At 36.5% G+C, this 15224-nt stretch overlaps 2 protein-coding genes and 1 long non-coding RNA gene across 6 annotated transcripts in view; 2 read left to right on the top strand and 1 right to left on the bottom strand.

The window, feature by feature from the left end:
• Window positions 1–15224, top strand: part of LOC132109747 (netrin receptor UNC5A-like) — a 196021-nt gene that overhangs the window by 148210 nt on the left and 32587 nt on the right. For all 4 annotated transcript variants that reach the window (XM_059516068.1, XM_059516070.1, XM_059516069.1 and 1 more), the window contains one exon: window positions 8373–8537. In XM_059516068.1, the coding sequence (XP_059372051.1) occupies window positions 8373–8537 (165 nt within the window). The remainder of the gene's footprint in view (window positions 1–8372; window positions 8538–15224) is intronic.
• Window positions 2827–3787, top strand: LOC132109750 (P2X purinoceptor 7-like). The gene is made up of 3 exons (XM_059516074.1): window positions 2827–2959; window positions 3091–3245; window positions 3477–3787. Exons 1-3 carry the CDS (start codon window positions 2915–2917, stop codon window positions 3637–3639), a joined length of 363 nt encoding a protein of 120 aa, XP_059372057.1. The 5' UTR covers window positions 2827–2914; the 3' UTR covers window positions 3640–3787.
• On the bottom strand, window positions 5476–6016 carry LOC132109751 (uncharacterized). The gene is made up of 3 exons (XR_009424540.1): window positions 5930–6016; window positions 5662–5839; window positions 5476–5538 (listed from the first exon to the last, which is right to left on the bottom strand). It is a non-coding gene; the product is annotated as an uncharacterized LOC132109751 (long non-coding RNA).

Here is a 15224-nt window from a genome sequence, read left to right as displayed (position 1 = left end):
ACTTTCCCCTTGTGTTGATGTACAAAATGGTTTTTGTTTTGCGCATAAACTGCATGCCAAACTTCATCTGAGGCTGTATCTTTGCAAAGCTTTGACATATTTACACCAAACTTTATATATGCCATTTTCCCGTCACACTGACCAGGCCACATCACTAAGGTAACAGCACCACCTATTGGTCAAGAGTGATAAACCATTAATTAACCATTAATTATGAAATTTCAAAAAAAAAAAAAAAATATATATATATATATATATATATATATATATATATATATATATTATTGCATTAGCCTATTATAATGACACTGATCTCAAATTATTCCTTTGATTATGCCAACAACACACATTCCAATTATGCCATAGTCAGCTAAACTTCCTGTCCGCCATTTTCATTTATGTTGAAAGCCTACTTGTCTCCTCGGCCGTTGTTTCGAATTTCACCAAAATCGAATCAGATCATTATCACACAGTGCTGACAAAAAGTTATGGCTTTTTGATAGACAAAACTGTTTTTGTATAGCACCGCTACAAATTTGACACATAATGCCAGATTATGTATGAGGCTGTATCGCTACAAATATTTGACATATTGACACTAAACTTGGTGTGTGTCATTGTTACCTCACACAGAATACACCACATAGATATGATAACAGCTCTTCCTATTGGTCAAAAGTGATAAACCACAATACAAGAAGTTGTGTTTGATTTTTCAGCCATTTTGCCTTAAATCATCCCAAACTTGCTTTAATTAATCTTTGTTGCAATTGGTCTGATGCTCCATGCCATGCAGGGCTCCTCAATTTGCCTTTGGAGTGCTTGGCCCCTTAATTGCTGCTTGCTGCTATATTTTAATTTTTTGAATCCAAAGCTCATTTTTGCATTCCACCCAAAAACCATTCATGGATGCTTAGTTGCACAAATGTTTCATACATGGTTTTGATATCACAACATTTATATATAAACAAATTAGTATTCAGTAGCTTGGCCAAACCAGAAGATTTAAGTTTATTAAATTATTATTTTTTTTATTTAGCAAGGATGCATTAAATTTATTTAAAATCAAAATGGATAGTAAAGACATTTATAATGATACATAAGATTTCTATTTCCAATAGCCTAAATGCTATTCTTTTAAACTTTACTTTGAACAGTAATATTAGTGTTGTTTTACAAAGTTAACATATTCTTAAAGGAAGGCAGAGTAGCAGAACAATCGGTTTAATCCCATAATTTAACTAAATTGTTTGCTACTGTACTTTTAAGTTGTCAGTCTTTAGAAAGAAGGTGGAAAATGGTCACATTAAACAAAAATGTGACTGTTTTTGATGGAAAAACTTTACTCACACATAATTGGACTTCAGGGAAAGAAATTAAATGCTACATAAATGTTAAAAAATTTCATTCTTCATACAGGTAGCTGCATTCAAGTCTCTAATGCTTAACTAAAAACTAGAAATAGTGGTTTCAAATGTGGTGGTTGATGTGCTGCATATGTAAAACTGTGGCTGCAGAGGTGGCACGCAAGCATGTAGTTGTAGTGTATCATAGAGACAGGCATTGCATCCATCAGTATGACAGGATTCAAGTTGCATAAGCTGCATTATTTAATACACTGCAATGTCAAAAACTGTTACTGACATGAGCAGAAGGCCATACTCTGGCTAAGATATATAAGCTACTGTAAAGAAAAAAATATTTAGAACTAGCAATCTGAATAACAACATCTAATTTAATGGATTATTGAGATACACTGTCAGGAAAGGGTTGGAATAATTTGGATTTTAACATGTTTTTGAAAGTTGCATATCTGCAGTAGTCTTTGCTGCTTAATATTTTGTGGAAACTGTGATACTTTTATAGATATAATATATAATATATATAATTTTTATTATTATTATAATTTTTATATTATAACTGTCTTAATGTCACTTATGATCTATTTAATGAACTGTTGCTGAATATATATATATGTTTTTTTTTTTACTTAACCCAAATTTTTGAAAGGAAATGTATCATCCCAGCAGGCACAGGATGCCATTATAATGCCAGGTTGACGTTGGACATGACATCAGAAAGACATTGCATTTTGGTAGAGAATGAAAATTGGGTTAACATAAGTATTTAACACCAATTTGACATTGATTTATCAATTTGGTTACACAACCTAAAAGCAACAAATATCAACATCATCTGACATCAGTGTCTTAGGACATTGTCATGCAGTGCATGCTGGGATGGTTTTCATTGAAATATTAAACCGCAAAAACGTTTTTAACATTAAAGGGGTGGTAAAACGCGGTTTTTCGAAGGCTTGATTGTGTTTGTGGGGTGCACTGTAACATGTGTTCATGCTTTGTTTTTTTAAAAATCGCATTATTTTTCATATATTTTACCTTTACTCTACACTGCTCTTACCCTCCTTGTAAAACGGTCTGATGGTTTCTTGGTTTCAATGAAGCCAGTCCCACAAAAATAGCAATGGGCTCAGATTGGTTAGCTGGCCCAGTGTGTTGTGATTCGCTAACCGCCTAGAGCACGTTTTTCGGTAACGTCACGTCCCTTACCTTTACCAGTCGTCTGTGCTTTGGTGGTATTAGAAACAATGGCGTCAATAAAACCATACCAATTTGAGCCCGAATCGGACCCAGAAAATTTAATGAAGATGAACGAGCAGAACCTGTTCAAGAACGGCGTTTAAATGACGTTTCAGAATGGTATGTTTTTTTGTTGTTGATATCTAATACTTTTATAGATACGCTGTAATTTAATTGTACTAATTATAATAGTTGATGTTTAATTTATAACAATAATAAGTGTTTGTCTATTAACAAAAGTGTATTCAAGAACCTTTTTTATTTAAAAAATATATATATATTTTATTAGGTGTACATGTAATAACTGTGAAAAAATGCCAATTGAAGAGGAAAACATCTGCTGCAAAGAAATACAGAAGGTAGTGTAATAAGCTATTACCAAAATTATGCATAACGTGTTAATAGTTCTGTATTATTCTTTTTTCATATTTAAAAGATGAACATAGGTTAATTGTACAGTATGTTCTCATTGTCTTACATTACTGTTTAGGTTGTAAAACGAATGATGGAGGTTCCAGACCCTCCTAAATGTATGGTTGAGCATCCAGGTTTTGAACCAAACTGCTTAAATCCGTATACTTTGCAAAATATCAATAATATTTACAGAGCCGACTATGGACCAGTGAGACGCAGAAATGAAGAGGAGTAAGTATTTATTAAATTTTATGAAATTATGTTGTGTAAAAGAACATAAATAAAAGACAATAGATACAAAATATATATATTTACACATTTATATTTACTATATAGTTATTCAAAGACAAAAACTAATCAAAATATACATTTTTATCAAACATATTTTCACATCACATATACATGTTTCCAATATACCACTGGTTTTATACACAATATTGAGGTTTTCTATTCCTGTCATAGGCGTTTCCGTTATCTGGCCTATCGCAGCTTTGTCAGCTGGTGCTGGGGCTACCTAGGACGTAGTGTGAGGGTTGTCATCCCCTCATGTGTTGTTAACCGGATCCGTCTACAGTTTCCTGATCCAGCGGGACAGTATGTTGGGTTCCGGCCACCCCTCGACTGAATCGTGACACACGCTGGGCAATCACCTCTTCTTTGGAAGGTTTTTCATACTGTGATGACAGAGGAGGTGGAATGGGGATTGCATGCAGCTCTTCCGCATATGGCTTGGGGTCCACAAAGACTTTATGTAACAGAAGGCTCATAAGGTCATCCACATAGTCTGTAAAAAACAGAATACTGAGTCACTCTATGGTTTTACATAATTACTGATAAATAATCTACCTTTGTTTTATAATTAACATTTGTGTAATATTTATAAATATTTTTTGTAAGCTTATATTTATTTTATTATAGCTTTTTTTATATATTATTGTTAATAAAACAAACTTACTGTTGGTTCTATTTTCACTGGCTTTGCTGTGCATTCCCCTTTTTTGGACTTTGGAAAAACGATCTTATACACAGCCTGTCCTTCAGTTGTTGTTGCCTGCTCACGGTTAGCATTTTCATTATAGTGCATTGCTGCAAGATACAGCCTGTAATCAGTGCACAATCCATAAAATATGAAGATTAGTAGACTGTGTTGTGACAAATAAACAAACAATTCAGAATAAGAGACAAATGTTCAATCAATGATTATAATGGTTTCTTTCTTGCAAGAAAGGCTCACAGTCGCACAGTCAGTCAAGAGAATGTGAGAGTTCTGGCCAAGATGGGAGGCTTAATAGCTCTTCATATCTCTGCTACTCATAACATAGATAACATACTGTAGGGCCACAGGCAAGGCTCCTAACCTATTTAACCTTTTTCTTCCTTATTAGGAAAGAACATTATTTATTATAGGGAAAGATCATTAATATTAATAAAATAATGAATAAAAAAAACATTTCCATAACAATTGTTAGAAACAATGCTTATAAATATTACTGAATATGTCAAAGATTATTACCTGCACAACATTCCTATGAAAGGGAAAATCACGTTCTTTGGGGCAAAACGCAAAATCAGACTGTGGAAAGCCTCCAGTGATGATGTCTGAAAGTTGTGGCTGAGCTTTTCTATATCCTTGAGAACTCTCTTGTTGTATAATAGCTTTTCCACTTTATGGAGCGCTATTGATCCTGTAACCAAACAGATAAAATATGAAGAAAATCTCAAAATTTTACTAGTTTACTGTCATTTTATTGTCATTTGTCTCTCTATACAGTCATACCTGGTTGGATCCATTTTTTTGGATCCCTGGAAACTTTATCTGGGTGTTCACACTTGGGGAAGAGGTGGTTCTCATGAACATGTACATTTTGGATGTGGTTCTGCAGTGAATTCCACTTCGCCACCTTTTCTGGCCCAGACTCAGAGGAAATCGCACTCCAGTAAACATGATTTTTGATGCTGTGCAACCATTTTTTCAGCACCTCACAGTCCTTCATTTTTGAAAGTTTGACAAGTTTCTTAGATAAACCTGTACAAAGTAAAAGCTTGGTTGTACAATCATTATTTCAAGATAATCAAATTACCACAAAAATAAAAATGTACATGTTAGGTTGAACAATTAACTGAATAAGAATCAATTAATAATACAAAGATAAATAATTACCTTTCTCAAAGTGCCACACGTCATAGAACTGAGTGATATTGCGGTCCCTCAGGTACTTCTGAATCTGCGGATGGCGATCGGTAACGATGTAGTCAACAGCTAAACCATTAGACTCGAGCTTATCGAGACAACGCTTCAATCCCTCCTTTTCCATATGATAACTTCCACCAACCTCGTTGCTCTGTTGTTGGGTACACAACATTTCAAATGTATAAACAGAGTAGAGTATAAACAATAACAGATAAAAGAAAATGTAAATAATTTTTTTAAATGCTTAATTACTAACCTGAACTAGTTGAAGATGCAGAATTTTGTTGGTTTCCATGTGCATAATGGTGTAGCTGCCAAATTTTGCTGAGTGTCCTATTGTAAACATCATAATCATATATAGAACATTACTGAGAACATCAGTATCATAATATTTTAGGAAAACTCAAAGACTATAAAATAAACGGCGTGATTTTTTTTAATATACTGTAAACGTACCTGGCGTGTCAGCACGCATATCTCCAGCCACAGCAACATTTCCTCCCTCTTGCAGCTGTCTTATAAGATTCAGTTGATCTTGGTTCCACTTGTGTATTATGGTAGGCTCAATGAAATTCCTGGCATGAATCCTAAAAGTTACGAAATGCATCATCTGGAGCTTCATGGCCTTGAAAATCTATTAACATAGAAATCATAGAAATCATACAGTACATACATAATGAAACAACACAGTATTTTTTTGTGAATTTTATTGTAATTGTAATACCTTCTCTAGTTGTTTAAAAGATCCACCGGTAAAATACGTTGCAGCAGACAATAGCAGGTTTCCAAGTGGGGTACTCCCTACAATGGGTTGGCTCTGCCACTGTCTGTAGTAGTTACACTTTTCACAAAGCTGGGTGAATGCAACAAAAGTCCCCCTTCGTCTGCTCTGGACAACACACTTTGTCTTACAAATTGGACAGGACACAAACAGCTCTCGAAGACAGCTTTCAAAAACAATGTATTTGTTATTGCTGTGGTCAGGCTGTGGATCTATCCTAAGGCAATATAAAAAGAATAAATATTAGGAAGTTGCTTTCATGTTTTATATATTTTTTTAAACACAAATGTATTGGTAAAAAAGTGTGTAAATATGTATTTATATCTTACGGCAATTCTGATTCTTCAGTAACAACAGAATCTGGGTTATATGTGGAATCGGTGGGTTCGACATTTAATTCTGATTCTTCTTCCTCATCTAACACCAGACGAGGTCTCTTACTGAGCCTGAAGACTGAGCCCCTTACTGGTGTTGAAGACTGCTGCACATAAGGGAAACATGTCAGTTGTTTGGGTGCCCACATCATGACCATAATATGTTGCCTGAATGCCTACAAGTACAAAAAGTAAAAAATACAATTACTCATAACCATCTGTCATGCTATTACAATTTTTTTACAGTGAGAAACATAAGCCACTTTCTAATACACATAAGTTTCAGTAGCCGGTATAACAATTATAATAAAAAAAGACAATATGTACTAGAACTGCATATGATAAGTGTGGAGCTCTTGGGAACTCGAACCCTGCTGAGATGTTGTCTGTAAGAAATAATGACAATATGTAATCAATGATCAAATTACAGCTTAAAACATACATTTGTCATGTAAAATAGTAGGAAAAAATTAATTACTGGATAATAATCATTGGACCACAAAAAATAAGCTTCATAAGCAAGAATTTCATATAATTGTTCTAACAAATTATATTAGTCCTCAAAGGGATTTTTTTTGATTAAAGAGTGAAGATCGGTACTGAATGTAATCGTTACTTTTGTATTTTTAGAACGCTTATAGCCAAATATCTGTCGCTATAACTATTAACCCAAAACGAACACTAAACATTGGATTTACTATAGTAGCCAAATCAAACACAGAACCATGTTTAGCATGCCTGCAGATAAACAAACATGTAGATAAACAATACATAAACGCTCTAATCAAATAATGATATACACTAATTCCAAGTTCGCTGTTGAGATTAAGAAAAAAAGTTTGTAACGTTAACGTTAGGGGTTTGTCGAATGCATAAATGAGCATTTAACAAACTGGTTTGCTGAGCCAAACAGCGTTGTTATTTGTTCACTTCCTTGATACAATGTACAATAAGCAATACAAACTAGTACAGTAAACTAGTACTATTACAGTAAAACACATCGACGAAAAATAAGTCATACTTACAGGTTGTGGCCCGTAAACAGCTTCTGTTTTTAAAGTTGGAACTGCTCCATCTTTCAGGACAAGCCGTTGGGCGATTCCTGCATTGAACTCGCGAAGATTGTGGAAGCTTTCCTCCGTAAAATGAGCAGCACAGAGAGCGAGATTTGGTTAATAATTTTGAGGGACCGAGTTAAAAATAAATTTTAACCATTGATCCCTAACTTCCCCGTCCCTAGGAAGGCTGAACAAAGTGGACCTGCAATCCGGATGAAAATAATAGCGTTTCGTCGGCATCGCGGCAATGACACTCCAGCATACAACAACTCTTCTCAATCTCCACAGCAATATAAAATGGCCTCGCTCCCCACCCCGCCCCCCCTAATTTATTATTCTCGGAGGAGGGGTTTTGGGCTTAGTGATGTCAGCAACCCAGGAGGAATGTCGTGTAGTCCCTACCGGCCGTTTGCTGTAGTCCTTAGAAATGGATTTCTTTAAAAGCAAATATCTCCCTTTGCTTAAAACTTTGAACGTTGTAACTTTGCAGATGTTGTTTATGCTCAGACAGGAACATTACACACTAGCTAAAGTTAGAAAAGTGAAATCGTGTTTTATCACCCCTTTAATAGTAGTAACAAATGTTTCTTGAGCACTAAATCAGCATATTATAATGATTTCTGATGGATCATGTGGCGGTGAAAACTGGAGTAGTGGCTGCTGAAAATCCACCTTTGCACTACAGGAATAAATTGCATTTTAAAATATATTAAAATAGGGAACATGCATTTTAAATTGTAATATTTCATGTTACTTTATACTGTATTTTTGATCAAATAAATGCAGACTTGGTGAGCATGAGAGACATCTTTCAAAAACAACTTTTGTCCTCCAGTGTTGTTACTGCATATACATATATTTGAAGTGTTCGCATTAATGTTTGTGTACTTGTTTGTATGTGTGATGGATTGCTAAATCTACTTCCTCTGTGTGTGTATGTATGTTTTTGTTCAGTGGATGGAGGTTGGAGCGAGTGGAGTAAATGGTCGCCATGTGGAGCCGACTGCACCATGTGGAGGAGCAGGGAATGTACCCAACCAACACCCAGCACGGGTGGGAAAGAATGCCAGGGGCTGGATCTCCAATCTCTCAACTGCACCAGTGAGCAGTGCCCACAGAGTGAGTACCACCATCTCTGTCCCCAGATTAATCAATCGATTAAAACACAGGCTTCCTTTATTGATCACTAAATGTGGTGTGAAGCCTAGGGTGCTTCAGTGAGAGTCCCATTTACTAGTAGACAACAGGAGGGAAAAATCTGGGAAGGGCACCTTGGAGGTCTACATTAACACCACACTTTGTTTAGTATTTCAGGGCTGGGTTTGTGTATCGTTGAGTCGTGTGTTTTTCACAGGAAGGTCACTTTTCCAGATCAGAGAATCTCGAGTTGTCCAAGGTTGATGTCCCCTGGGTTACGTTCCCTCTGTTTGTTTTCCAGGTTCTCTTTCCTCACACAACCTTTCCCATTCCTGTTGTTCTTCTGTTCTTTTAATCATTTGAAACCTCTCAGTCCTGCAGCCGCTGTTGCCATAGTACCACAGCAGCACTGACATGGGCGTCCTCAGGAACGGAATTGTTATTATCGTTCTTCCGATGATTGTTTTTGATATCAGAGCTTTTGGTGGCCGTTATCAACTGCTTCTGTGAGAAATGATTGGTTCAAACAAATGCCACAGGGCAGACTATGGGGAAGCCATAGCTCTGTGTGATTTCAGGATGGTTCTGTGTGACTTACTGGGGTCAGAAGAGCTTCTGGAGCAAATGGTTATGTGCTTTCAAAGCTTTACAGTCTTTATGTGCTAAAAGTGTTGCAACTAGAAAAAATCCTGCTTGAAATATGACTTTTATATCTTGAATTGTTTGCATTGGCCAGATAGTGATTTAAAATGTTATGTTTTTCTCTTATGCTCACAAAGGCTGCATTTAAATGAAAAATGCAGAATGAAAACAGTAAAAAATTAATATATTTTGAAGCTTCTTATTATTTATTTGAAAGCTACATTTCTTCAGTATTCAGACTTACACGTTCCATCAGAAATAATTCTAGTATAATGATTTGCATATAACTTTTGTGCTGCTTAATATTTTTGTGGAAACATGATACTTTGGAAATTCTTTGATGAATTTGACAGTTTAAAAATCACAGTATTTATTTGTAAATTAAACATTTTGTTACATTATAAATGTATTTGCTGCAGATTTTGATCAATGTAATGCATCCTATTTCTTAAAATAAATAATTAATAACCAAACTAACTAACTGACTCCAAACATTTGAACAGTAGTGTATATACATAAATTAACATTAATAAATTAAAATAATTGTGACAAGTGCAAATAAATGGTGATATAGTTAAGCAATATACTTTAGGGTGGCTTGGATTGTGATAAACAGTTTGAATTTGTTTTAGTCTTTCCTCTTCTTGCCTAAGATACTGTATTTAAAAAAATACTATAAGTTGCAGAGATGGGACCAAGTCACACATGTGCAAGTCTCAAGTAAGTCTCAAGTCTTAACCTTCAAGTCTCAAGTAAGTCCCAAGTATTTTTTTCTTGGGCAAGTCAAGTCAAGTCACAAGTTATGTCAAGTCAAGTCAAGTCAAGTCCTGTAGTAAGTCAAGTCAAGTCCAAGTCAAGTCACCTTATTATTGTAATTTTACCTGCAGAATCTGATCTTAATAAAGTTAAAAGACAAGATATAAGTGACAGTAAATTAAAATAATTTGGATTTGCATTGTAAATACTCATGTTCAGTAAAATACATCATGGAATCAAACAAAATTGTAACTTCATAAAATTATTTATTTTTCACTCCTGCCAACAGAAATGTTTTACATTTTCAACATTGAGTCCATAAAACAAATAACAGCTAAACATCCAACAGACTCCTCTCTGAACACCCCCCCCCTCCTCTCTTCTCTCTCTCTCTCTCTCTCTCTCTCACACAAAGGACGTGACGTGACATGACATGACATTCAGCCAAGTATGGTGACCCATACTCAGAATTCGTGCTCTGCATTTAACCCATCCGAAGTGCACACACAGAGCAGTGAACACACACACACACACACACACACTGTGAGCACACACCCGGAGCAGTGGGCAGCCATTTATGCTGCGGCGCCCGGGGAGCAGTTGGGGGTTCGATGCCTTGCTCAAGGGCACCTAAGTCGTGGTATTGAAGGTATTGAAGGTGGAGAGAGAACTGTACATGCACTCCCCCCACCCACAATTCCTGCCGGCCCGAGACTCGAACTCACAACCCTTCGATTGCAAGTCCGACTCTCTAACCATTAGGCCACAACTTCCCCTCAAACACAGTTTATATACAACATTAAACTTTCTTACATTTCTCCTCTCGCTCTCTCTCTCTCTCAAGTTCAAGTTCAAGTTGCTTTATTGGCATGACATTTGAGTTACAGTATTGCCAAATTTAGCATTTAGATACAGAATAAAATATGATTACAATAAAATACAATAAAAATAGCAGCAACAGATAACATTTCTAATATTAATAATAGTAATTATATACAATTAAGAATATCAAATAAAACAGTTGAATACAATAAATTATCCCTTTCGTATGGTGTGTATGGTGTATAAATATTTAGCAGCTATTGTGACTGCCGTCTCATTCTCTCCAAGTATATAGAGTAGTTTCTCTGAGTCATTTAGAGACAAGAATGAACAATTCAAAGCTTCAAACTGTGGGAAGAATGTTTCTCTTGTAGTGCTGTATTTGGGAAGTGTTTCTCATCCTCTGTTTGATTCAGCTCACAGTGTTTGCCTCTCTTCTCTCGGTAGCCAGGATCTTTTATGTCTACCAATCTCTATTTCCAAATCATGATCACTGAGTCGATAATTTGAAAGGATTTGTCTTTCTTTTAATTGCTTGATTGATAAGTAATTTGCCAGTTTTGTGGTTCTGTTTAGGGCCGAATAACACTGGAGTTTGGTTTGGAGCTCAAATTCATTTTTTAAATTTTTCATCATAATTATACTTCAGATTTTTGTCAATTAGTTTCTGAATGTTGGGGTTGTGATTGGAGTCAGACTCAGTTTGGGTTTCCTTCATCAGGTGAAGCACGAGTGTGTTTCTCTCTCACTCACTCTCTCTCTCTCTCTCTCTCTCTCTCTCACACACACACACACACACACACACACGCACACACACACACAATCTCTCTCTCTCTCAGAGTCATTAAAGTCATTACCTCTATTACAAAGTATTGCACTTGCCAAATATAAGATTCTAGAGTCTTGTCTGCAAGCCGAGCACGATGTGGCCTATCCCACCATGTATGCGCCACCGGTATGCGCGCTCATAATGGAAGCAATGCGGTCGCGACGCGCTCGACGCCTCAGGGGCGCAACTGCCCGAGCGCTTTGGAAACAATGAGAAAGCGGCGCGACTAGCGATTTCCACGCGTTTTTAGGCGCGAATTATTGACGACAAAAGCGATGACCCTCAGTACCCCTCAAGCTGAGATGTTGATGTGATGTGATATCTGATCTAAGTGGGCGTGGTCTGCGTAAGGTAGAGAGGGCATGACTGATGATGTCATGACATGACAACGCGATTCTCAGCCTGCGCTCCAGCTGAGTAATCAATTTTATTTTATAAAAATAATTTATATTCAAACTGAAGACATAATGTGATTAACACTCAAGTCATTCAAGTCATCCTGTCTCAAGTCAAGTCAAGTCCCGAGTCTTTAACTTCCAAGTCCGAGTCAAGTCTCAAGTATTTTATTTTTTGTCAAGTCAAGTCACAAGTCATAAAAATAGCGACTCGAGTCCAAGTCACCAAGTCACAAGTCCCCATGTCTGATAAGTTGTATAGTACTATATAAAATAGATTTTTGTTTTCTTTGCCCACAAACAGTATCCTTATAGCTATATAAAATTAACATTGAACCACTGATGTCACATGGACTATTTTAACAAAACCCTTACTATGTTTCTGGGCCTTGAACGTGGTAGTTGCTTTGCTCTCTATGCAGGGTCAGAAAGCTCTCGTATTTTCAAAAATATTTTAATTTGTGTTCCGAAGATAAACAAAGGTCTTAATGGTTTGAAACGACATGAGGGGGAGTAATTAATGACAGAATTTTAATTTAGGGTGAACTATCCCTTTAACACATTAATTGTTCATAGTCAGTGTTGAAGTGTCTGCATTGACTTACTTGCATGTTTGGCCATATCACAGTTGAATCATTCACCCTGTCTGTCATTCAAAGCACTTTGTGTGATATCAGCAGTGAGGAACCACAGTTTAAAGGCCTCCTGTAGAGACAGTAGAACAACAGAAAAGAGCTGTGCTTTTAATGTCTCGCCCTGTAATTTACCCACTGGTTATCATAAAATGTGGTGGTGAGCCGAACACTTGTTCTTTATTAACAGTTAATTTGGGGCCGTTTCACTCCCATCAGAAATCAGGGACTTGTCTCGGCAACTCACTTCACGCACTATTCCGTTTAATCTCACTATGGCCTCGACTGTTGCTGATACAGATCGTTGACAGAAAGAGACAGAGATAAAGAGCGGCAGAGTGTAAGCAAACACTCCCATTAGTATGTGAAGAAGTAGAGGTAAAGAGTGAAGAGTTTGTATTCCCCATGCTGTGAGTCGATACAGTTCTAGAATCTTTAACTTTTCTACTGAGGGCCACATGGAGGCATGTCCAATCATAGCATCATCTCAAACCTCCCCAGCATATCTGCAGCGTTGAGATTTTACGTGCAAAAAATGCCAATGTTGCAAACAGTAACAAAATAAGGAAAATACTAAATATTGCTACCCACCAGAGGAGTCCAAGACCTAGTTATCATCATTAGATGTTTACGTTTCTCTGTTCTGGGAGGTTATTAATTGGCCCACATTGCTCAAATTAAAAGCACAGAAGCTGGTACGATGGCAGCCATGGGGAAATTTGCTCAGCTGTGGGTCTGGCCAAGCAGATGGGCATCAAAGTGTTGTATTTGCATCCTCTTGGATCAAAGTGTCAGGATTGGCATTTTTTTTATTTTAGGGTTTTTCTGCACAGTTAACATACAGTAGTCCCCCCCCTTTTTTTTTTTGCACCTTTCAGATTTTAATCTGAGCCATCCCACACGTCATTTGCTAACTCTTTAAAGCCCACACTTACAGGCACACTGAATAGGCAAAAATCCTTTAAAATTGGAATGCAGACCGCAGAAAAATTATTGTCCCAATCTGTTCTCAGCAGATGTCTCTCGCCAGACAATAGACCTGTTTTATACAGTAATGAGCAGAAAATCCTGCCTGCTTTGGCTACTCCTCTGCACAGGAAAGGCTTTTTTTTTTTTTTCCCTTCCTCCGAGGGTTTAATTAGTTGTTAGAGGAAACTCTTGTTGAAATAAAAGTAGCATTTAGTGTCCTCGTAATTCAAGGTGGAGATTAGCCCTTGAGCACCTGCTATGGGTTAAAAGCACAGAAATCCAAAGCATCTGTGTGATTTTACTGTTTACTTGAGGATGTGCTCGAGGAGGACAGGTTGATTCTCTGTTGATGTCCTTCATGCTTCCACCATGCCATATGCCTTAAATAGAATCACTGTTTTTGTTGGGTATGACATGTTTCTAAATCAAAAGTGTCTCTTAAATTGGTCTTTGAAAAGACATTCCCATAAAAAGTGATAGCTTTTCAAACAATTCTTGAGTTCTAATTGTTAGTGTAATAATAATCTGTGATTTCATGTACGGTCTGCACTAACAGATCTAAATCTGTTAATGCAAATGCAAAAAGCAGCAGAACAAAAATGCAGCTTTTTACCAGGGAATGAAAATATTTATATTGGATATAGCTGTTGGGGCAGGGTTTTTAATAATAAATATCTTAGGTCTCCATAAATATAATTTACACCAACGCATGGTGTGATGTTCTTAAACTGGTTGATTTTTTTGTTTGTTTCTTCTGACCGTGGCCCTATGTTTATACAAGGACTTTATAATGACATTCAATTCACATCATATGTATGTATGAATATGTTGATTGAATATGGTGTTGATTCAAAATCACGATCACCGAATATTAATTTATTAGAGGTGTATATTGTTTGATTTTCGCAAATCGGTGAATAACTACAGTGTGGGTACTTATAACCTCCATTCATATAGTCAGGATCATTAACAGTTTGGCGCATCGCCACCTGGTGAAATTACACCCAAGTGTTACTGGGTAAAAAGTAATGATGGGAAGGAAAAGTCATGTTACTGATAGGCTAATATGTGGAATAAAGTGAGTTAAGTCATATTTAGCAATAATGGAAATAACATTGTAACATTTGGGTTGAAATCAGCTCTTTGTCTTTTAAAATAAGGAACTAATTCTTTAATACCTACTTTTTCCATTTTGTATTTTTACCGCTGTGATGAGATTCAACGGATACAGTTTTAGACTTTTTTTGATGACCTTATGACCTCCACGTTTTTATTATAATAAATAACCACAAACCAATTTCCAACTTTCTTTGATTATATACTTCCCTGTGCCACCGAAAACTAGTGTTTTATCAATACTACACAATAATACACAGACAGAGACCTAGCATAAACTTCAACACTGGATCTACCTGACAGAATCATGACCGTCTTAAAATGTCACTGTTACAAGTCTGAACCTGTTTCTGTCAGCCATGATAGAAGAATTGCAGGTTAGCTGTTTCCCACTGTGAGAGGAGGTGAGGCAGTCTCTGAGATTTACCCACAGGCGGAGTTTGGTCCCCTCAGGCCGGGCCTGACGCCCCGCTGTTAGACAGCACAAGATGTTCGGAGCCCACTCTGT

This window comes from Carassius carassius, chromosome 29 (genome assembly GCF_963082965.1).
Source record: "Carassius carassius chromosome 29, fCarCar2.1, whole genome shotgun sequence".
NCBI lineage: Eukaryota > Metazoa > Chordata > Actinopteri > Cypriniformes > Cyprinidae > Carassius > Carassius carassius.
The sequence above is the reverse complement of the archived record's forward strand: the minus strand, read 5'-3'. Positions and strand labels throughout refer to the sequence as shown.

Bases quoted from the DNA above. Each gene is read 5' to 3' on its own strand.
- LOC132109750 (XM_059516074.1), top strand. From the start codon at position 2,915: ATGCCAATTGAAGAGGAAAACATCTGCTGCAAAGAAATACAGAAG. The intron at 2,960-3,090 runs GTAGTGTAATAA...ATTACTGTTTAG, and splicing joins GCTGCAAAGAAATACAGAAG to GTTGTAAAACGAATGATGGA. The intron at 3,246-3,476 runs GTAAGTATTTAT...TTCCTGTCATAG, and splicing joins AGACGCAGAAATGAAGAGGA to GCGTTTCCGTTATCTGGCCT.